This window comes from Macrobrachium nipponense, chromosome 2 (assembly GCF_015104395.2).
Source record: "Macrobrachium nipponense isolate FS-2020 chromosome 2, ASM1510439v2, whole genome shotgun sequence".
Taxonomy (NCBI): Eukaryota; Metazoa; Arthropoda; class Malacostraca; order Decapoda; family Palaemonidae; genus Macrobrachium; species Macrobrachium nipponense.
This window is the reverse complement of record NC_087201.1, coordinates 103,461,456-103,486,701: the sequence shown is the minus strand read 5'-3', so window position 1 is coordinate 103,486,701 and position 25,246 is coordinate 103,461,456. Positions and strand designations below refer to the sequence as shown.

General features: G+C 37.1%; 1 protein-coding gene across 1 annotated transcript in view; it reads left to right on the top strand.

Annotated features, from left to right (window-relative positions):
• The window catches only part of LOC135220871 (SH2B adapter protein 1-like), a gene marked incomplete in the record, with an annotated part of 324,700 nt that extends 300,083 nt beyond the window's left edge, over positions 1–24,617 (top strand). Inside the window, 1 exon segment of the mRNA XM_064258463.1 lies at positions 16,561–24,617. Within this exon segment, the coding sequence (XP_064114533.1) occupies positions 16,561–16,683 (123 nt within the window).
• Between the last annotated feature and the right edge of the window lie 629 nt (positions 24,618–25,246).

The following is a 25,246-nucleotide window of genomic DNA, read 5'->3' as shown; positions in this document are numbered from 1 at the left end:
GAAGGACACACTGCATTACTAATGAGACAGGCGAGAGTGCAGTTCAAAGTTGCTCTTAAGCACTGCAAATTAAATGAAAAACAACTAAGAGCCGATGCAATGTCTAGAAACTTAGAATCTAGTGGTTATCCTCGTCTTTGGAAAGATATCCAGTCCTTAAATCCCAAAACTAAAAAGCTATCACAGAGAGTAGGGGAAGCAGTCAGAGATGAGGCTATCGCAAGCATGTGGGGCGGTCACTTCAAAAATATCCTGAATTGCATAAATAATCAAGATTCCCGAAGGGATGTAGGTAACCTCCTTACTGACAACATTCAATTTCATTTTGCAGACCATATTACGCCAGGTAACATCACTGATGCCATAAACAGCCTACCTAATAATAAATCGCCTGGCTGTGATGGTCTTCCCGCAGAGACTTTCAAATTTTGCCATCCGTTAATTTACATTTTGCTATCTGCCCTATTCAATGCATGCATAATTCATCAGTTTCTTCCAGACTCCCTACTCTTAGTTCGCTTGATACCATTAATCAAATACAAGCTAAAGGATGCAGCTGATTCTGGCAACTACCGGCCGATTGTAATCACAACAATCCCATCGGAGATACTTGAGTCAGTTCTTCTAGTGAGACTTCTCCCCTTTCTACACACCATTGACAACCAGTTCGGGTTTAAAGCAAACCACTCAACCGACACCTGCATCTACATAATGAAGGAATTGCTGAACTATCATCAGCTTTTCCTGTTTTCCTATGTTTTGTGGATGTGAGAAAAGCATTTGACAGAGTAAACTACCTGAAGCTCTTCCTGAAGCTGCATAAAAGAGGCACACCCCTATATCTAATTGGCATTTTACATTGCTGGTTCTCAACACAGCAATTCTGTGTCAAATGGGGTAACGTATTATCTTACTCCTTCGGCTCCCTAACGGGCTTCAGCAAGGGGGCATTCTCTCTCCATATTTGTTTAATGCGTACACAGATGCCTTGAATGTCAAATTGAACTCGCTCCCAGTCGGATGCACTGTAAATAAAACAACTATAAACAACCTCTGTTACGCCGATGATATGGTTCTGATTTCCCCACTCATCGACACTTGCTGCCAATATGCAGAGGATTTTGATATAATTTACAACGAAACCAAGACCCAGTGCATGTCGTTGCTCCCGAGATCGCTTAAGCATATTGCAGAGCCACAAATTTTCCTCAGAAACCATCGGCTGGAATTTGTGCATGAATTTGCGTATTTAGGTCACATTATCACTGACGACCTAAAAGATATGACAGACATTGAACAGAGGCTTCGTAAACTATGTGCAACTGGCAACATGATTGCAAGGAGGTTTGTCTTCTGTCACCAAAACGTGAAACTTATGCTCTTCCACTCGTACGGCTACAGTATCTATGGGTGTTCCCTCTGGATAAACTATACCCGAGAGACCATGAGATGTATCACTGTTGTGCACAATGACATTTTGAGACGCCTCACAAACACTCCCCGCTACCACTCCGCCACACAGATGTTCATAGAAAACCACCTGGACACTTTAAAAATCATTGTAATGTGAACAATGTCCAGTCTGATAACCCGAGTGAGAAACAGCAGCAACTCGCTCATACAAAGCATCCTAAGGAGTGAAGCAAGAAGAAGAAGATCTAAACTGTGGGAAAGATGGGGAAATGAGTCCTTTGTCCTTTAAAGGACTTAATCTCTGTATTGGCAAGATGTCATCTGCAGATTCTGTCATTATATTATATTTATTGCGGATATTTTACTATCAAGTTAAAGTTTTCTTACATTCAGTTTTTGTATTTAGCCCTCTGGACCTGACTACTGAAACCACCTAAGGTCTCTACTTGAAAATTTAAGTTATATAATCTGTGCACTAACTGTTTTAACTCTCAATGCATTTTTTTTCTCACCAATATTATTACTGTTATTACCAGTATTTTGTGGATAAGTGCCAATTATTCATTTTTTATCATGTTGTCTCATGTGTCTAGATTGTGTATGTTACTGTCTATACTTTGTATATTCCATGTATATGGCCCTGAGCTGAAATAAAGGATATTATTAGTATTATTATTATTATTATTTTCCTGTTTTGTAGATGTAAGAAAAGCATTTGGCAGAGTAGAATCCTAAAGCTCATCCTGAAAATGCAAAAAAGAGGCACACCTATATATTTGATTGGCATTTTATTATGCTTGTTCTCCACACAGCAATTCTGTGTCAAATGGGGTAATGTATTGTCGTATACCTTCAGCTCCCTAAATGGGTTTTGGCAAGGGGGCATTCTCTCCCCATACCTGTTTAATACATACACAGTTGCCCTGAATGTCAAACTGAACTTGCCTCCATTCGATTGAAAAGCAACTAAGAGCTGATGCTATGTATAGAAATTTAGAATCTGGTGATTATCCTTGCCTTTGGGAAGACATTCAATCCTTGAATTCCAAAATTAAATAACTATCACAGAGAGTAGGAGAAGACTCCTGAAGGGATGTAGATAACCTCCTTACTGATAACATTCAATTTAATTTTGTTGTAGATTTCGTATTATTGCTAGGGAAACATCAATGGATGCCATATAAACAAAAGCCATATCTGATAATAAATCGCCCCGGCTGCGATGGTCTTCCTGCAGAAGCTTTCAAATTCTGCCACCCAATAATCTACATTTTTCCAGCTGCCGTATTCAATGCATACATATTTCGCCAGTTTCTTCCAGACTCCCTACTCTTAGTTCACTTGATACCATTAATCAAAAACAGGCTAAAGGATGCAGCTGACCCTGGCAATTACTGCCCAATTGCAATCACAACAATCCCGTCGAAGATACTTGAGTCAGTTCTTCTAGTGAGACTTCTCCCCTTTCTACACACCACTGACAACCAGTTCGGATTCAAAGCAAACCACTCGACCGACACCTGCATCTAAATACTGAAAGAATTGCTGAACTATTACCAATCATCAGCCTCTCATGTTTTCCTATGATTTGTAGATGTGAGAAAAGCATTTGACAGAGTAAACTAACTGACGCTCATCCTGAAACTGCAAAAAAGAGGTACACCTCTTTATTTAACTGGCATTTTATTATGCTGGTTCTCCACACAGCAATTCTGTGTCAAATGAGGTAACATATTGTCATGTACCTTCGGCTCCATAAATGGGCTTCAGCAAGGGGGTGCTCTCTCTCCGTAGCTGTTGAATACATATACAGATGCCCTGAATGTCAAACTGAACTCACTTCTCATCGGATGCAATGTCAACGAAACACCTATAAACAACCTGTGTTACACCGCCGATATGGTTCTTATTTCCCCATCTGTGAAAGGTCTCCAATGACTTGTCGACACTTGCTGTCAATATGCAGTGGAATATGATATCCTATATAATGAAACCAAGACCCAATGCATGTCGCTGCTCTCAAGAACGCTTATGCGTATTGCAGAACAACAAATTTTCCTTGGTAATCATTGACTTGAATTAGTGCACAAATTTTCCGTATTTGGGTCACGTTATCATAGACGACCCAAAAGATACAGCAGACATAAAACAGAGGCGTCGTAAACTATGTGCTACTGGCAGCATGATTGCAAGGGGTGTTTGTCCTCTGTCACTGAGACATGAAACTGCTGCTATAGCTTATATTGCTACAATATCTATGGGTGTTCCTTCTGGGCGAACTATACCCAAGAGACCATGAGACATATCACTGTTGTGCACGATGACATTTTTAAACGCCTCACAAACACTCCTCACTACCACTCTGCCACACAAATGTTCACAGATAACCACCTGGACAAATTAAAAGTCCTAAGGTGAACAATGTCAGTCTGATAACCAGAGTGAGAAACAAACAAGCAATTCGCTCATACGAAGCATACTTAGGAGTGAGGGAAGAAGATCTAATTTGTGGAAATATGGGAAAATGAGGCATTTGTTTCCCAAATGACTATCTCTGTCTGTGCAAAGTGTCATCTGCAGAATCTGTCATTATTAATATATTTCTATAGTTACTGTTATTACTGGTATTTTAATTTTTCTTTATAACTGTGAACATTATCAATTTAGAGTTTTTCTACATTCAATTTATGTATTTAGCCCTCTAGCCCTGACTACTGTAACCCCTTAATGCCTCTAGCTGGAATGTAATTCATGCAATCTGTGCACTAACTATTATAACTTTAATGTTTTTTAACTATTCTCAATGTTATTACTGTTATTACCATTATTATGATTACTTTCTTTTATGCTATTTCAGTAACTGTGTGGATATTGCTGGTTATTCATTTTTTTATCATGTTATCTCCTGTGTCGAGATTGTATGTATGTTACTGTCTGTGCTTTGTATATTCCATGTATATGGCATTGAATTGAAAATAAAATTTATTATTGTAATTATTATTATTTGAAAATATTAACCCTTAAATGCCGAAGCGATATTTTAAAAATTGTCTCCTGTATGCCGGTGGCGTTCGCGAGTGAGCGCCAAAGCGGAAAAAATGTTTATTTCAAAAAATCACAGCACGCTTAGTTTTCAAGATTAAGAGTTCATTTTTGGGTCTTTTTTTTCATTGCCTGGAGTTTAGTATGCAACCATCAGAAATGAAAAAAAATATCATTATTATATATAAATATTGGGATATATGACAGCGCGAAAAAAAATTTCACGTATAATTGTATACAAATTGCGCTGTGAGCAAAACGGTTAAAGCTTATGAGTTAATTTTTTTTCGTTGTATTGTACACTAAATTGCGATCATTTTGGTATATAACACATTGTAAAATGATCAAGACAACACGGAGAAAATATTATCACAAAATGATGCATGAATTCGTAACGCACGGACGTAAAAAAAAAAGCTGTTTTCAAAAATTCACCATAAATCAAAATATTGTGCTAGAGACTTCCTGTTTGTTGCAAAATGAAGGCAATTGATTGATTATTACTAGACTGTAAGTTTTGTAGCTTACAATTGCAGTTTTCTACCATTTCGGTTGAGTTAAATTTGACCGAAGGACGAATTTATTCTATTTATCATTATTTATACGAGAATATTTCAAAACTGATTAAAGCTACAACTATGGGTTGTCTATTGTTGCATTCTACATGAAATTGCGCACATTTTCATATATAAAACTTTATGTAACGGCTAATTTAAAATGGTGCAAACATTACGGCAATCGGACAAAAAAATTTTATGATTTTTTCGGAAGTTACCACGCGGACGTAAGGAAAAAGTTTATTTCATAAATTCACCATAAATCGAAATATTGTGTTAGAGACTTCCAATTTGTTGCAAAATAAAGGTAAATGATTGAATATTACTAGAATGTAATAGTTTTAGCTTACAATAGCGTTTTTTTTACCATTTCGGTTGAGTCAAAGTTGACCGAAGGTTGAAATTTTGGCACTTATCGTTATTTATATGAAAATATTTCCAAACTGATAAAAGCTACAACCATGGGTTGTTTTTGTTGTATTCTACATGAAATTGCGCACATTTTCATATATAAAACTTTATGTAACGGCTAATTTAAAATGGTGCAAACATTACGACAATCGGATGAAAAAATTTGTTTTTTTTCGGAAGAGTTACCGCGCGGACGTAAGGAAAATTTTTTTTTTTATAAATTCACCATAAATCGAAATATTGTGCTAGAGACTTCCAATTTGTTGCAAAATAAAGGTAAATGATTGAATATTATAATTGAATATTACTAGAATGTAAGAGTTTTAGCTTACAATTGCATTTTTGGTCGAATCAAAGTTGACCGAAGGTTGATATTTTGGCACTTATCGTTATTTATATGAAAATATTTCAAAACTGATGAAAGCTACAACCATGGGTTTTTTTCTTGTTGTATTCTACATGAAATTGCGCACATTTCCATATGTAAAATTTTATGTAACGGCTAATTTAAAATGGTGCAAACATTACGACAATCGGACGAAAAAATTTATGATTTTCTCGGAAGAGTTACCGCTCGGACGTAAGGAAAATGTTTTTTTTCATAAATTCACCATAAATCGAAATATTGTGCTAGATACTTCCAATTTGTTGCAAAATGAAGGTAAATGATTGAATATTACCAGAATATAAGATTTTTAGCTTACAATTGCATTTTTCGACCATTTCAGTAGAGTCAAAGATGACCAAAGGTTGAAATTTTGGCACTTATTGTTATTTATATGAAAATATTTCAAAACTGATGAAAGCTACAACCATGAGTTGTTTTTCGTTGCATTTTACATAAAATTGCGCACATTTTCATATATAATACTCCCTGTAACGGCTAATATAAAATGGTGCAAAAATTATGTCAAAGTGACGAAATAATTTCTGAGATGTGTCGCTGATGTTTTTAGTGCGAGAAAAAGAAATTTGCGCTTGCGCGCCTAGGTAACGATTGTAAACAAAATAACGTCCTGATCCGTGAGCTCCCAGCATCCCCCAAGGCACGTGATTCAAAAGTTTTTGCCTAGTAGGCCTATACAGTGGTCCCCCCTATTCGCGGGGGATGCGTACCAGACCCCCCCGTGAATAGTTAGAATCCGCTGAATGTTTGGAACCCCTATAAAAACGCTAAAAACAGCCTATTTTTTTAGTTAAAACTTAAGAAAAACCACTAAAAATTTTCATACTTGGTTTTTTTAATAGTTTTATAACAAAAAGGGCATTTAATGATGAAATTGATAACAAAAACCAGGAATTTGTGGATAATTCTCATAGAAAAATACCGCGAATGCGTGAATTTTCTGCGAATAATGCAGGGAAACGTTCCCGAGAGAAATCCGCGAATCCGGAGAACACGAATACGGGGGGTCCACTGTAACTATTTTTCTGTGAATTTTTAAAAAACTTTTTTATATTGACGTACCATACGTCCAATCGGCACCCAACAGACAATTTATATCGACGTTTAATGCGTCCAATCGGCGTTAAAGGGTTAATAAAGATGTTACATATATGTACCATAAAAATTCCCTAATCTGAGAGAGAGAGAGAGAGAGAGAGAGAGATGAGAGAGAAGAGAGAGAGAGAGAGAGACGAGAGAGAGAGAGGAATTATGTAAATATAATTGAAATTATTGACCGATTAGGGGGCAACACTCCCCCTCCTGTCATATTACTTGACATATTTGACAGCTCTGGACTTGCAAGTTTCTCTATAGTTAAATAGAAAGATGAGGGAAAGAATTTTTATGTGTAATTACTGTTATGCGTATTATTATTATTATTATTATTATTATTATTATTATTTGAGAATATTAGTAAACATGTAAATGTACCATAAAAACTCTCTCATCTCATTAAGAGAGAGAAGAGTTGTCCTTACTTAAAAGTGAAATGGAAAGGTTATTTTGAGTTCTTTAAAATACTATCACATACGAATTTTATAATTAGAGTTATGTTGTTATTAATTGAAAATATCAGTAAACATATTACATACATGTACTATAAAAATTTTCTCATCTCAGTAAGAGAGAGAGTGTGTGTGTGTGTGTGTGTGTGTTTATCTCTCTATTCTCTCAGAAATAGTAATCTATTACTCTTTACTAGCAAATGATAACAAAAAAATGTTTTGGTTTTTTGTCTTCCAAAGATGTATTATCTTTACTAGCAATTTTAAAACACTATGAACACACACACACACACACACAGTGCACATACGTGTTAATGCTAATTAGGTTAAAGACTTTCCCTGAGAGAGAGAGAGAGAATATCCTTTGACAGCCGGATATGACAGCCAAGATGGCAACAATGATCAGAGACCCACAAAGATTACAACACTCCCTTAGTGCTGTCAGGTTTCTTGACAATTGTGGCAGCTTCACCCTCGCCTCTCTCTCCAATTCTTTATGCTAAAAGACTGGGATTTCCTTCATTCTTACATGAATTTCAAGTTTATAAACCAAATTCTTACTAATTCACTATATTTTCTTTAATGAATTTATATTATGGCTGTTTAAATTAATATTATTAATATTTGAAAATTAGTACGTAAATCATTTATTTATCATACAAAAAACCATCTCAATAAGAGAGAGAGAGAGAGAATTATTTCTATTAATATACAGTAGTACCTCGAGATACGAAACTAATCCATTCAGAGGTGCCCTTCGTATCATGAGGTTTTCGTATCTTGGACCACATTTTACATGTAAAATGGCTAATCCGTTCCAAGCCCTCCAAAAACACCCCAGTAAATTTCATAATAAAGGTAAATTGACCTATAAACAATGAAATACTACAACAATTTGGACCATTCAATACCTAAATTAATAACAAAATGCAAAATAACCTGTAAATAAAGTGTATTAGTGTACATGGTATACAAGAAATACTGTACGTAAAATGTGGAAGCTTACCTTTCAAGTGAGGCTATCTCCGAAAGTGGCGGCAGAGGAGGAGGAGGACAAACAATTGCACTTTATGAAAAGCGGCTAGAACATCCTTAATTTCTGCTTTTTTTTTTTTTTTTTTTTTTTTCTTTTTTTTTTTTTTTTTTTTTTTTTTTTTTTTTTTTAACTTTTTTTTTACTTTTTTTTTTACTTTACGTAGGTTTTTTTTTATTACAGAATTTCAACTTCATCACCACTTTAAACTTTATGTTTTTTATCACTTGGTTCTTCCTTTTTGCTTACAACTTTCTGTTTTTTATCGCTTGGTTCTTCCTTTTTGCTTACTCCTGCTAATGCTAAAGGCCTCTTTAAAAAATAACGATCCAAGGAAGATTGCTTCTGCCTACTTTTCACAATGTTCCTGAAACGACTCAGGCAAACGTCATCGAACTGCGCAAGCATACGACCTGTGTGAGCCTTTTCGGGGTGTCTTTTTTTCTATAAAGGCGTAGTGTTCACTAACGGCTGCCCGTCTTGATAATTACGTATCTACTAATTGTTGCACCTCATGACTATGTTGGCCCTGGTGTCCATCAAAACCCTGTTCAACCAAATGCTCTCTCTGCAACTGATTTGGGTACTGAATGTTCGGCTGCTGACCTTCAACATAAACTGAAGTGCCTTGATTATACTGGTATGCATGTTGTAAATGATTGGTCAACACCTTCTGTTCAGCAGGGAGTGGAGATTCTACCAACCTTGCAAAGTTTCCAGTTATCCCATGAGAAAGACCTTGATCACTTATCCCATGTGAGAGATCTTGGTCACTTATCCCACGAGAGAGATCTTGGTCAATCATATCATATATGTTGTCACTCAAGAGGTGCTCTTCTTTTTCCGTTTTCTGTGAAAAGATATGAGAAATTTTTTTTTAAAATACACATTGACGATCCCGAAACGAATACCGCGTGCGTACTATAACAATGCTGGTACCGAGTGGCCGAGGCACGCCACCACGTACATAGATGCATGATGGGAGGGATGCTGGCCAATAGGAGAGAAGGATCTCATGGCCGTGACTAGCATCAGGAACCAATGGAAGAGCAGGAGGATGGTGGCGAGTCTACTAAGTTGGCGGCACGCGAGTTTCAAAATTGTTATCGGTGGTTCGGGCGAATCTCGGACTTTACAGAAACCTTTTGTATCTTGAAAACTTTTCATATGTAGAGCCGTTAAATTTTTCATATTGGCTTTCGTATCTCGAGGCACCACTGTAGTTTAATCTTATTAAACTTAATACAGTATTAAATCAATAGTATACATATACTATTTGAAAGTTAGCAAAAATTTTTGTATCATAAAAATTTATTTAGTCATGAAAAAAACATCAAAGTACACATAATTAGTAAATATTTATTGAGAGAGAAGCCCACAAATAAGCAATTCCTTCCATGAATGATTTTTACACAGGTTCCACAGAAAAATCTGCGAATGAGTGAGTCTAAGAATCTGGAGAATACAAATATGGGGGTCTACTGTGTGTGCATGTATATATATATATATATATATATATATATATATATATATATATATATATATATATATATATATATATATATATATATATATATATAAGTATATGATATTATATATATATATATATATATATACTATTATATATATATATATATATATAGATATATATATTATATATATTATATATATATAGTATATATATATATATATATATATAATATATATATATATATGATATATATATTATATATATAATTAATATATATATATATTATATATATTTCATATATACAGTGGTACCTCGAGATATGAAATTAATCCGTTCCGAGGCGCCCTTCATATCATGAGTTTTTCGTATCTTGAACCGCATTTTACATGTAAAATGTCTAATCCGTTCCAAGCCCTCCAAAAACACCCCAGTAAATTTCATAATAAAGGTAAATTGACCTGTAAACAATAAAATACTACAACAATTTGGACCATTTAATACCTAACTTAATACCTACTGCTAATATGTACAATATAGTACCTGTAAATAAAGTGTATTAGTGTACATGGTATACAAGAAATACTGTACGTACATACGTACGTATGTAATAAAATGTGGAAGCTTACCTTTCGAGTGAGGCTATCTCCAAAAGTGGCGACAGGGGAGGAGGACAAACGGCAGATACATACACTTAACTTTACGAAACACATAAAAAATGTCAGAAAAACAAACTAAACTTTACAAAACACATTAACAAAACTGTAACACTTAACTTTACAAAAAAACTTTAAATAAAATTTTTTTTTGTCTTTTTTTATTTTTAAATTTTTTTTTACTTTTTTATACTTTACTTATTTTACAAAATTTCAATTTCTTCGCCACCGAATGGATGCCAGTCCTTTGACAGAATTTTTTGAACCACCCATGAGAAGCCTTGAACTCTGGGGTTGCCGTCGATGTCCCCTCTCCTCCATCGTCTTCGGCTTGGGCAATCAAATTGCCGAAAATAGCGCTGGCCTTTTGGCAGATTGCCGTCTCGGTTATCGTATCGCCATCGATTTCTTTGTCCTCAATCCATAGAAGAAGCAGCCTCTCCATTTCATCATCCACATGGCTCCTCTTGTTGGACAAAATAGTCACGCCCTTGGAAGGTGTAGCTGCTTTGATGGCTTCCTTCCGCTTAAGGATGGTGCCTATCGTCGACGGATTTTGGCCGTATTCCTTAGTGATCACACTCAACCGCAAGCCAGCTTCATACTTTTTTATTATCTCCATTTTTGTCTGCATAGAAAGCATTCTCTTCTTTCTGTGAACTTCAGCAACTTTCTTGGGACCCATGACTATACTGTACGTAATTAAGTTATGTAGTACATATACGAATTAGGTTCTCACACAACACGATAAAGTAGCAAAACAAAATCACTAACACGAATTTACGTTAACAAACAAAATCGTATATTATGTGAACGAACGAATTCCGCATGCGTACGATACCACTGGTGAGAAGCAATGGCTGAAGAAGAACGCTGCTACGTAGTAGATGCATGATGGGAGGGGTGCTGACCAATAGGAGAGAAGGATCTCATGGCGGTGACTAGCATCAGGAACCAATGGGAGAGCGGGAGGATGGTGGCGAGTCTACTCAGTTGGCGGCGCGCAAGTTTCAAAATTGTTATCGGTGGTACGGGCGAATCTCGGACTTTACAGCAACAACCTTTCGTATCTTGAGCAATTTTCGTATGTAAAGCCGTAAAAGTTTTCGTATTTGCTTTCGTATCTCGAGTTTTTTGTAAGTTGAGCCTTTCGTATCTCGAGGTACCACTGTATATATATATATATATTCTTACGTTTGAGCCGGCCTCGTGTGGCCCAAAACGTAAAGGAAAATGTTTTAGGGAAAAATCCAGAATAACTTACCTTAACAAAGGGAAATATGTTACTCTATAATAAGGTCACCATTAAAACCAGCTGATTACGTTACATACATTTATTTACAATAGGCCGTTGAATAGCCTGGGAAAAGTAAATGCAACTTGTCCGCACGTGGGACCAAATCTATAACATAAATGCTGGCTTCAAAAAGGGATCATTGTAATCTTGGTTACTGTAAGGAAAGCACTTGCGGGCGAGACAGGACACGTGACTCAGCAAATCTGGAAAAATTCCCAGATTAGATACAGCGTAAAATAAAGGAAAAGACTTCTTGCACAAAGCTACAGTTATTCAATTTGATCTAACACTGGGGAAGGACTCTAGTGTTTAAGGGAGGTATTCCATGAAGGTTTAAACTTGAAACAGGTCACAGGGGCAGCACGTGGCCCAAAGGGGACAAAGGGAAGTACAATCGAGAAGTGATAAAATAGGAGTTTTGAAAATGGAAATTAGCAAGAGTTGTCTTGGAGAAATAGAGCTGGTTGGATTTGCACTTTCTTGATGTACTTTGGAAATCCCGGAGGCTTGAACATGTGTCTGATATGTGAAGGGGATCCGGCCTCCGGCGCCAACCAGCGTTTTGGACAAAGGGCTGCCTCCCCTTCAGAGGTGTAGGCACGTCCGCCTTGCTTTAGGTCCTGGCCACGACTGAGAAAGAATCCAGATGTTTTGGAATCATCTGGTTTTCACCCTTATTCTCTGGCATTGCCTGAAAAGTGAAAAACAACCAGCAAATTTGGAAGGGAAAGAGATCTTATGGTAAGAATCCCTAAAGCCCATATCGAAGCCTAGCTAATCCTGTGATCTGCCTGTCTTACCCTAAGCTCCGGTCTAAAACTGAAATGTCTTTCCCAGTTAAGTTTGTGTTTCTCGCCTAAGAATCAGCTGATTTTAAGGAGAACATAGCTGCTCTTTTAGAAATAAAATGAATTAATAAACTCTGGGTAGACAAAAGGGGCAATAAACGTAATAGCTCCCCCTGTTAAGAAGGCATTCACTCCCTTTCGGGCGTGAAGGCCTTGGCTAAACAATTTGATCGTCTCGACTACCCAGTTCTCCTACTCTAACTTAGGTTTTGGAGCAGCGATATGACTAACTACAATGGCCTACCTAACTTATAGGTGGAGATGCTAAGTTTACGAACTCTGAATTAATGTAGTCTAGCCTAAGTGAGAACTACGGGTCGCCTGTGATGACAGTCTAGTCTACCCCTATGTAAGGTTACTTTGAAAACTCTACTTGCTACTACCCTAATGCCCTGGTACTAAATTATTAGCCTAATGTACTCATTACAAGTAATTAGAGACTCAATCATTCCAGAGTGTGGTACACACAGCAGTGGTTTATCGACCTGAATTGTTAAAATACATGAGAGGTAATGATGCGTGAGGATGATGAGTAGTGTACCAGGATGGAAATATAATAAGGTAATTATGACATTTACATGAGGGTTAGTATACAATTTCTGGGGGATTAAATTGTTAATATACTGGCAGAGATCAGGCTGGCTACCTTCTCTGGGTAGGTGCCAGGATCACTCTGCAAATGAATGTGACACTGTACCTCAGGCACAGTTGCCAAGGAGAGCATGTGGCTCTTTGGTTAGTTTGTTAGTTTGCTACGTCCCTTCTTCTTCTTTTTATTCCTCCAGGGCCTGGCTATACCAGTCCTAGGAGTAGACGAAGGCACTGACTCTGGGATAAGGCCAGAAACGACGTCAGGAGCAGAGGCAGTGGTAGCCTGAGGGATTTCAGGAGAACACCCTACTTCGGTATCTGCAGCAACCGTCGTAAAGGTGGAACCTACTGCAGGGGAGGCCCTCACTTCGGCTGCTGCGACAGCCGTCGTAAGGGTAAGACTCCAGGCTGACTCCCGGTCAGGCAGTTTCTGGTCGTCCATAGGATGTGTAAAGGTAAGGTCTGCTGGAGGTCCATCCTTGGGCAACAGAGGTGAGGGTGAAGAATCATGGACTCGAGATTGGCCATGGGCTGCGGTACGCTCCATGCCAGTTGGAGGATCTCCTGTAGGAGGATCCTTGATAAGGTTAGGCGCCCGGCTCTAGCTCGGGGCCAGGCGCAGAGGTCAAGGTTTGTGGTGGCTCTATGTCCAGGCTGGACGGAGCTTGGCACTGCTCAGTGCTGCCAAGTGGCACTGGCAGAGAGTTGAGGTCAGCTGGACCTGTGACGGGTACCGGAGGTGCAATACCTCTCAGCGTGCCCTTGGTAATGGGAGACAGAGGTTCCTGTCTTATTTTGGAAGGCTGAGCCTTGTGGAACATGGACAGTGTCCGCTGCTTGTAGCTTGCTAGGGCACCTAGGCCAATTAGTGGGGTGCCCGTGGTAGCGGGGGAGACTGTTGGTGGCCGTACTTCCGGGAGGAAGAAGGTCTTCGATGGCTCCTTGCTTTGGAGTGATTTGTCATGGGGTTAGGACCCCTAGGCTTTTTGAAATGTGAGGGAGACTTCATGTCTTGCCCTAGGAGGAGGTTGTAACCTCCTGGAAGGTAGCTTGCAACTGCAAGAGTACATAATTTGGAGAAGTGAGGTGACCCTCAATTGGACAGTCGGAAGGATCAGCTTGATATGGTTGATACCTTCAATGGTTGTTTGTGATTAATTGAAAACATAATTTGGAAATAATTAATTGGAGTCTAATCAAGACGTTAGCCCCTCGGGGGATTCGATCTTCCCGTATCAGGGAAATTTGAGCGCCAGAGTCGTTGTTGGCTCTGACGTGGCTTGGTGGATAATGACTTTGGAGGGGTGCGACGGTTATAGGGCCCCTAGCTGGGGGTCCTAGTAAAGAAGAATTGGTGATGGCCATTGCGATGGCGGGAATATTGTGATTAGCGCACCCCCCCGTAATTTGCAGACATGTGACCCTTGCGGCCACAGTCTCAGCAGAACTTGTTCCAGAACTTCTTCCGTGGCACTGGACGATAAGGCCGAGATGGCACCACAGGTTGCGAATCTGTGGGGTCACCAAGGCTTGCAGTGTGCTCTGGCACAGGTGAAGAGTCCTCTCTGGCAGTGATTGGCTGTGGGGAGGTTAAGGAATTCTCCGTTGAATTTCCCTCCGGAACAAGTCTGGGGTTAATTGGTGGGCTCACCTCTTCCAAAAGGGAGGAGGTAGGCAGTGAAATGGTAAAAGGCTGAGATGATGCGGAAGAAACTTCGGGCTCTGACACTGGGTCAGGGCCAGACTTGGGAATAGGAGGGATGTCAGGGACATTGGAGGCACTAGCCTCTGAATCTAAAACTGATGATTGATTATGTGGCATGCTGCAGGGATCCGGTGCATCTGGTAGTGGGAGCTGCGTCCAGGGGAGATACGGCTTTAGGAGATCTCGGCCCAACATCACCTGATAAATGTGGTTTCCCGGGTCTCCTGGTCTAATAAGGGCATTTGCACCTTCAGGAGGATTGAAGGAACAGAATAGAGGTGGCCGTCAATCCATTCAAACTGAATTTCTTCGTCCTTCTGGATTTTGGCACCCCTAGGGAATGCCTTTCGTGAAATGAGGGAGACCTGGGCTTCGGCATCGGCCATGATGTGTACCCACCTATAGGCTGTAGGAGACTGTTCCTCAGGGAGGGCTACATGGTAGCCTTGGAGAAGTTCACCCTGGAAGCTCATCCCAAGGTAGGGATCGACTTGGGCACTGGTCGGAATCCACAGCATGCCCACGCACACAACAAGTGGTGCAGAACCTCCGCAACCACTTCTTACCAGGAGTCCAGCTCATGGTCTGGCGCTTGGAAGCAGGGGGAAGACATTTCCCTTAGGCTGCAGTAGAGGCTCAGATAAAATTGGAAATGATGGCCAGGAATAGTACTGGATGGAATGGGAGTGCCTACTTGGTAACGTGGCACTCACCTGGAAATGGATTCTGCGACGTGGTAGAGAAAAAGTCTGAAAAGACTGGGTGCTCTATGGCACTTGGGAAGTGTCCCGTAAGTTGGTGGCACTTCTGGAATGGCACCTTCTAATGAGGTGAGAAAATCAAATTAAGTGTGCGGTGTACATCACACTTAAGGGCGTTCCTAACTTGGGAGACGCTGGAATGGGCAACCTGTAGGTCCAATACAGGTGCACAGCACTTATGGAGGCGTTCTTTGATGTAGTGATCCGTAATGGCGGAAGACCCTCTTTTAAACAAATTCTGTTGAATAAAATGGCAGAATTCAGTTAATTAATCTTATATATTATTTTTTCTATTTTTCTTATTACTCGGTTTTCTGGCTCAGCGATACTTCTCAATAATTAGCCAGTATTCATATTGGGAATAATGCTGTAAGTGGTATTTTTTAGAACAGGATTTATTAATAAAAAACTGGTATTATCAGTTTTTTACTAATAAATCCTATTCTAAATAAAATACCACTTTCAGCATTATTCCCAATATGAATATTGGCCAATTATTGAGAAGTATCGCTGAGCCAGAAAAGTGAGTAATAAGAAAAATAGAAAAAATAATATATAAGATTAATTCACTGAATTCTGCCATTTTATTCAACAGAATTTGTTTAAAAGAGGGTCTTCTTCTTCCATAAAAATAATAATAATAATAAAAATAATATGTAATAAAACTACTTTTACTTCAGAGCAAAACTTTTTAACTGACTGGGAAGTGAGAAAAGATTTTATATCTCTCACACTAGAATTACAATTGCATTTTGTATTAAAAGACAAGGTTTTTAATGTGAAAAACAAAATTTACAAACTTTGATTTTTCCTTACTATTTTAAGGTTGCTACACATGGAGGATCAGTACGCATGACCACGTCAGCTCTTGAACGACTGCAGTACGAGCAAAGTAATTCAGGAGGTTCAACAGGTAGAGCTGTGGAAAACACCTATACCTACACATGAAATGCAGTTACTAATGGATGCAGTATAGCAGCAGGCACTCTTTGAAGTTCTCTACATGAAGCTCATTGATCTGTGAAAGTCTGTAATATGTGTAAGGAGCTCATTTTTAACCAAAAGCTTTAAATGTCAAATCTTTTGAGATGAACTCTTAAAAAATTTTTGTTTTTGATATGCAGTGTTCATTGCATGAAAATTTTGAGTATTTATTTTGTAACCTGCTTATGTCCAAACTACTCTTGAATTAACCTCATTTCTCATTTTCTGATTTAGTAAGGTATTGTTAACATTAACATTCCTATTTTTTCTTTGATTATGATTCTTAGTAGAAAATTGCAGTTATACTGCAGCCATTGGTAATATGAACTGACAATTTGCATGTAAAAGCACCAAATATTGAATATGTTCCAACTTTTGATGGCATTGAAAATTACTACAAATATTCTCTCCAGGAGGCCATTATAAGAAAAAGACAACGTAACAGCACCATAGAATGAAGAGAATAAGAATGGTATATACATTTTTCACAAGAGTTTTTAAAATCTTGAAACGTGTAAGGCAAATCGAGGTTGAGCAATATTCAGCTGTAGATATATCAGGCACAGTTAATGGGGCAGTGTTCGTAAAGCTAATAAGGATCTTGTGCAGCTAATATGCAAAGCGTTTGGTGCTTCCTCTGTGTATCTTTGTTATCCTGCAATGCTCATCTTTGGAGTTTGATCTGCTAAAGTGTTTGTAGGCATTTTTTCACCATGTTACATTTCAATCTTGATAAATTAATATACTGTACTTGTATTTTGTAACTGAAGATTTTGAGGAGAGGACATCTCTAGTAGTGCTGATCCTCAAACAAATGGAATTTTAGTAATCAGTATGTTCTGAAAGACAGTTTAGAAGTCACATTAGTATTTGTGACAGTTATTCTAAATATAGCTTTATTATTTCAAGTCTAGCCGTATACTCTTTAAGAAATACATTTGAATATTTTCAAGTAGCGTTCCCCAATTTTACCCACATTTGAACATTTGAGTTGTGAATCTCTGTCATTAATTATTATGTGGTTTTTGCAGGGCAAAGTATGCCACTGTATAGAACCTTTTCATTTTGTGGCTTTGATTCTGCTTACAGTAGAGTATGCTATCATTAAATTTTATCATATTGTATGCAATGGTTTTACAGAGTTAATTTTGAATGAGGTGTAGTGTTAATATTTCTGATTATTTTTCAGTTCCTCTGGACCTTTATCATTTAATGTTTCAAGAATACTGAATGTGCAGTATTACAAGTAAGTTGGTAATTATGCGTTGTATTCACACATTAGCATTACATTTCACTGAATGAGATCTGTATATATGGATCTGAGTTTAAGAGACTTGTTTCGTCTATTAAATATTAATATTAATGGACATTTGTTAGTTACAATAGTATTGTTTTCTACAGAAGGAAAGTATTGAATGCTTTGGTAGAAAAAACTCGGTCACACCGCAAAAAATTAACCACACCATTTGCCTAAACTCCCTTCCCTCCAAGTAATTTTTTGTTTGATACAATTCTTATAGTCATAGGGTAGAGTGGCTGCCATCTGATGATCAGTAACCATTTAATCAGTTGAAAGTATGAAAATATCTTAGTACTCTTCCATTTATATAAATCTTGTGTTTTATAGGAAAAAAAATTATCTAGATGTTTGTTCCATATTCTTTAAGAATTTGATGACCCCATTGGTCATGACAAGCTTTTTCTATTATATTGTAGGTGAAAACAATTATTTTGGGGATTCTTGCTAGTTCCTTTTTTCTTTTAACTTATACTGGTGTGCTTTTCTTTGTCTGTACATCGGGTATTGATGTCTTTGCATTGCACTTTTAATGTAACCGCATACAGTACCTGCAAAAAAAATCTATAATTTTTACTGCAAAAAATATCTATACACAAGAAAATGTCATAGGAAAAGTGAGTGGCGCTTAAACTTCGCTTGGTGTAGTTGTCTCAGACTTATTCCACTGCTCTGCCAAGCCTACAGCCTTCAGTGAGCCACCTACGCTCTTTGAGGAAGAAGCTAATTCATGTCAGTGTTAAATACCACCATTTTCACGAACTTTGCTGCCCAATAACTTCGTTGCAAGTGGTCAGAATGGGTCGAACTAAGCTTCCAATAGAAGGGAGAGCTGTGTCCTCACCCCATTAGAGCAAGGAATGTCTGTGTTATGCGTAGAAGCAGACCTGAAAGTCACTAGAATGGCAATTTACAACCTCAAGAAAGCTGCTGCATATAGCCCCCCCTGCACTGCACCACCCAGAAAACCTGGCTCTGCGACTTCAAAGAAGATGTCTGTTCGTACTAACATGATTATTAAGAGAGAAGTACAAGCAAATCCTTCCATAACTGCCATAGCCATCAAGAAAACGCACCCTGAACTCCTGAAGGAGGTCTCTGTATGGACTATTCAATACCGCCTGCAGAAGGACCTTAATTTCTGTAATAAATACAAGCTTTAGACCTCTGAGCAGTGGCAGAAAGTGATGTTTAGTGATGAAAGCACCTTCAGGTTGGTCGGGTGATTCTAACATCGTCCATCATCGAGTAATGTGTCTTGTTATGACCCCCAGTACACAGTGAAAACAGTGAAGCTTCCTGGCAGTGTTGTGGTTTGGGGTGCTATTAGTGGAAATAAGGGCACTGGTGGATTGTGCTTGCTTCCTAAGATTGTAACAATGAATGGCAGTGATTATATTGATGTTTTGAAGTACTATCACATGTTGGTGATGTGGGGTAATCATGAGTGTGACTTTTTTATGCATGATGATGCCCTTGCCCACAGGGCAAAAGCTCTGAAAAAGTTCTTTGTAGACAACAATATCAGTGTTTTGGAGTGGCCAGGCGATTCCCCAGACTTGAATCCAATCGAGAATGTCTGGAATAAAATGAAAAATTAAATAGCAAAAAAAAAAACAACCAACCAACAATTAAGACCTGAAGGGGGCATGAGGACACTTTGAATCACCATGGATGCCTCCTACTTCTCCAACTTTGCAAATTTGATGCCTAGGCAACTTCAGATGGTAATAAAAAATAAAGGGAACATGAACACGTACTAAGCATAAATAAAAATGAAACTAAAACACTTGAAAGTTACATTTAAATGAAAATAAAACTAATTTTTTGCTTTTTTTATCCCAAATTTCTTAATGTATAGATTTCTTTTGTGGGCACTGTATTTCACATACAACAGCCATAAGTAGAAATTTTCTTTACTCAAGATAATAATCACCTATAATTTGTAGGACTAGCATAGGAAAATGATGTTCCAATGTAAAATCTGCAATATTATTTGCATAAGATTATCCAAATTATCTGTAGTATGCAAAACCTCTTACTGATTTGAAAGGACCTAATTCTCTCTTGAAGGCCTAAGAGTATTACCTCCTTATCTTTATGTGCATCTTTTGTTGGAGTAATTATCGTTACTATTTAATGTAGTTAAACCAAACCACTGAGCTAATTCATATGGTTCTCACAGGACTGGCCCAACGGATTTGTCTTTATTAGTGGTAAAGTTTAGGGCAAAAATGAGAACTTTTTAAACTTTCATACCTTCCCACTTTCATTTGTTGATTGATTTGTTTAACTCTGAATATCTGATAGCTTCACTTTTTCCATTATCAAGTACAGTCTGGGTGCGGTAGAAATTTGCTATGTGCTTTGTGCGACATTCCATTGACTCCTAGCTGTACTTTTTAACTTTTATTCTATGCCACTTCCTTTTGGTTTCTGCCTTCCTAGCAGTCAGATTTTATTTAACATTGTCTTTCTTAAGATTACCCTACAACTGTATGAAATTCTTAGTCTCAGTCTTGTTTTTACTGCCAATTTGAAAACAAGTTTACGTACAGTAAATATGCTAATATTAAGAATTCAGATAATATTGTTCCTAAATGTTCCTATTCAGGAAATTATGTCTTCGGGCATTAGCCTTGTTTTCATCCCATCATCCATTGCAGAAAAAGATAAAAATGAAAGTGGTGAAGAATAGGTTGCCTTAGTTAGCTAGAATGAAATATATCTTTAATGTTATTGGTTATATATTTTTTGTTCAAACACAAGAAAGACCCTCCATAAATGCTTATACCTGAATATTTTAATAGTTTTATCCCCAAAAAAGTGCATTTAATCATGAAATTTATATGAAAATACAGTAATTAGTGAATATTCAGTGGAAAATACTGCGAATAGGGGCAGTTTCTCCGAGTAATAGGTAGATATGATCTATAGTGAAACCTGTGAATAGGATATGGGGGATCCATTGTGCATTTATTTTTTGTAATATTTCGTTTGCTAATAATTGAATGAGGAGTTTGTAGAATTCCAGACTTGATAGTAATGCAGTTAAGAAGAACAGATGGCAATATTAAAATTTTGGCTCCATTTATTACCTATAGTACAAAAATCAGTCATCTCACATTGATGTACAATTTTGAATCTCGGCTAGATTCTGGTTTATATCATCCTAATTGCATTTTTTATTAAACATTTAGGATCTCCTGTCTGTGATTCAGTTCATAAGCGATTTACTTTACGCTTGTACTATTTAGCATATTTTTCTATAATCTAAATGCTTTAAGTTGTGAATTTATATTTCTTTAAAGTTTTATCATTTGAGAGTACTACTGTAGTTGGTTATCAAGTATATTGTACAAATAACTAGACCAACAAAGGGCTCTGGTTAAACACTTAACTGTAGTACACCAGTAAATCTTTCAGATCCTTGATATCTTTAATTTGGCACTCCCTCCAAAATTTAGAGCTTCCACATCTTTGGATTAAATAAAGTGTTCAGGTATGAATATCATAAGCAGTGTATAGTGAAAGGTCTAATTATGTAAAACTCCCCCTGGGATGTGCTGCAGGGTCTCCTGATAGAACAGCTGAAGTTCCCATTGCCTAATATTGCATGTTTTTACAGCAATGTTTTCATCTCTCATATTTCCCTTTAACTTTATACTTAGATCTGCACTTAAATTTGTGATTTTGAGCAGTTCTAGTTCTGTTGAACCTGAAACTTGACATCCAAAAAAATCTCCAGGTTTAGCAGAGCTTGATAATCATTCCATTCAGTATATAAAATTGTTATATTGTAAAGCACATTAAACTCACAGTAGTATTATGACAATCACAAATGCATTGGCAAACATAAAGAAGTGGTATCCTACTTGTGAATTAGGCACACCCATTTAATACGAGTAATAAAGGCCACTCACCATAAATCCATTAGTATTTTATGCTAACGCCCAAATTTCAATTGATAGCTAATGACAAGTACTGAATACATAGTCCTTTAAAATGTTAGTAGAATCTACCATTTTCATTCTCCCGTTATCGTGTTTTTAAGAAGTAAATTGGTAGATTAGCAGTTTTTCTACTGCATGAGAGTAAATCTCTGGGTCATCCATGTGAGAGTTTAGTGCAGAGAAATTTAAAAGTTAAGTTTTAAGGTGAAAGTGACTGGGAGAGCTGTAATTCTTACTAGTAAGAGGAAACCCTTTTGGACCTGTCAGTTGAGGGGTAAGATTTAAAACTCAGTGGTCTGGTTATACTATGACATCATTTTGATGATGATAATGAAATTTTAACTTCTTAGTTTGGTTATACTAATTAATGATAATACTAATCAGAGATCATCAAGATGGTTAGTTCTTATTTGCCAGTTAGGGGTTGTGATGTTTATTAACATTTCTTAATTTGTAAAATTAAATGTTCAAAATAATTTACAATGGTAAACTTGAGACAGCTTCTGTGATAAAACATTACTGTTGTAGTTGACAAATATCTCATACCAAATCACTGGAAGAGGAAGCTAGACCAGTTTTAAATTCTCTTTACCTTTTATTTTAAATATTTATGATTTCCTTACCTTTTTTCTTTTTAATTATCTTTATGACACTTGCAGCTACGAATTAAAGCACTGTTTGCCTTGTACAGTATCTGTTACTCAGACATTTTTTATTATTGGTTAATAATGTTGGGCATGGATTGTATTATGTCTTTCAGGCATACAAAGTACGTACATCTAATTCTCATCACAGTAAATTTCTATTTAACAGCACTTACTAGTTAAACAGTCATATTTTCATATAAAATATTTAAATTTAATGAGTGGAATATAGTATTTCACCAATATTATTTATTTTCATTTTTATTATCTTGAAGTTAACTTGTTTCAACATTGTGCAAAGTATGTATTTTTAATTATAAATTTTTGTTAAGGGATTAATGAAATAGTAATTGGAGTCTAGTAATCTTGTTAAACTACTGTATAGTTAAAATCAAGTTATCAATATATTTTAAGCACTCTCCCCCATTTTATCTGTAAAAGAAAGTTTTTCATTCCATTCATGTTGACCTGATGGTGAAAAGTTAGTATGCAGTGCTATTTTATGGTTGAAAAAACTGGGTTTCAGGATTTTGCCAGAGGCTTTGCTTTTCTGTTTAAAAATGTAGATTTGGCTGTTTACATTTGTCAGTAGATAGGAGTCACCTTGATGGATTTCATTGTAATCAGTTATTTATTGGCGGAAGAGTTTGATGTAAACATGTTTTCATGATTTTGCAGAATGATTTACTGTTTTGTTTTTTAGTGTTGGTTTCAGCAATATACATTTATGGGTGGTTTTGAGTTACATAGATGGTTTTCATTGGTGGAAGAAATTTATCATAAACAATGTTGCGTTAGTGATGATGTGTCCGTACAGTGTTCAGACCTTTGATTTTATACTATAATTTAGACTATAATATCTAGTCCGTATATTAAAATTCAAGGTAAGAAAAGTCTTCAGTGTATGAAAGAAGCTTGTGAGTCTTTCTGTCAGATGAGCATCTCTAACTAAAGGAGACCTTTTAATCATTACAAATATCATTATCATATCCTTGATAAAATTCAGAATGTTAATTCCATATATTGGTGTGCTTTATCTTTTTAATATTACTCCATACCTGCATGAATTTGTATAATTTCTATGCACTGAAGTTAGGATATGCATAGTATGTGCATTGGCAATTTTCAGTTACAGTGTGTTGAGTGTGCAGTAAATACGTATTCATTTAATGAAATTAAGGATTCTGCTACATTTAAAGCGATCTAGTATATTTCAGTTTCTAGAATTACTTTTTGCTTTTACAATTTATGTAATAAGTTATACCAAGTGATAAATTAATTATACAGTGGTACTCGAGATACGAAAGGCTCAACTTACGAAAAATCCAAGTTACGAAAGCAAAGACGAAAAATTTTACTGCTCTACATACGAAAAGTTTTCTAGATACGAAAGGTTTCTGAAAGTCCGAGATTCGCCCCATAACAATTTTGAAACTCGCGCCGCACGCCGCCATCTTAGTTATAGTAGACTCACCACCATCCTCCTGCTCTCCCATTGGTTCCTGATGCTAGCCAAGCCATGAATCCTTCTCTCTAATTGGACAGCATCCCTCCCATCATGCATCTTCTATACATACGTACTACGTGTTGGCGTGCTTTACCTCGGCCACTTCGCACCCGAAACTTTACCGTACGCAATCGGCATTCGTTCGCTCCAACGATTTCGTTTAGTAATGTAAATTCATTAGTGATTTCGTTGCAGTACGTACATATTATCGTGTTGTGCTACTTTATCGTGTTGTGAGAACGTAACTTAATTACGTACAGTACATAGAGTCATGGGTCCCAAGAAAGTTGCTGAAGTTCACAGAAAGAAGAGAATGCTTTCTATGGAGACAAAAATGGAGATAATAAAAAAGTATGAAGCTGGCTTGCGGTTGAGTGTGATCGCTAAGGAATACGGCCGAAATCCGTCGACGATAGGCACCATCCTTAAGCAGAAGGAAGCCATCAAAGCAGCTACACCTTCCAAGGGCGTCACTATTTTGTCCAACAAGAGGAGCCATGTGCATAATGAAAGGTATAAGGCTGCTTCTTGTATGGATCGAGGACAAAGAAATTGATGGCGATACGATAACCGAGACGGCAATCTGCCAGAAGGCCAGCGCTATTTTCGGCGATTTGATTGCCCAAGCCAAAGACGACGGTGGAGAGGGGACATCAACGGCAACCCCAGAGTTCAAGGCTTCTCATGGGTGGTTCGAAAAATTCCGTAAACGGACTGGCATCCATTCGGTGGTGAAGAAATTGAAATTACGTAAACTATAAAAAAGTAAAACGAAATGTAAAAATCAAAAAAAAGACAAAATAAATTTTATTTTAAGTTTTTTGTAAAGTTAAGTGTTACAGTTTTGTTAATGTGTTTTGTAAAGTTTAGTTTGTTTTTTGACATTTTTTTATGTGTTTCGTAAAGATAAGTGTACGTATCTGCCGTTTGTCCTCCTCCTCCTCCTCTGCCGCCACTTTCGGAGATAGCCTCACTCGAAAGGTAAGCTTCGACATTTTACGTTACAGTAATAATATTTCTTGTACACTAATATACACTTTATTTACAGGTTTGGATTTTTATTCTTAATTTAGGTATTGAATGGTCCAAATTGTTGTAGTATTTCATTGTTTATAGGTCAATTTAG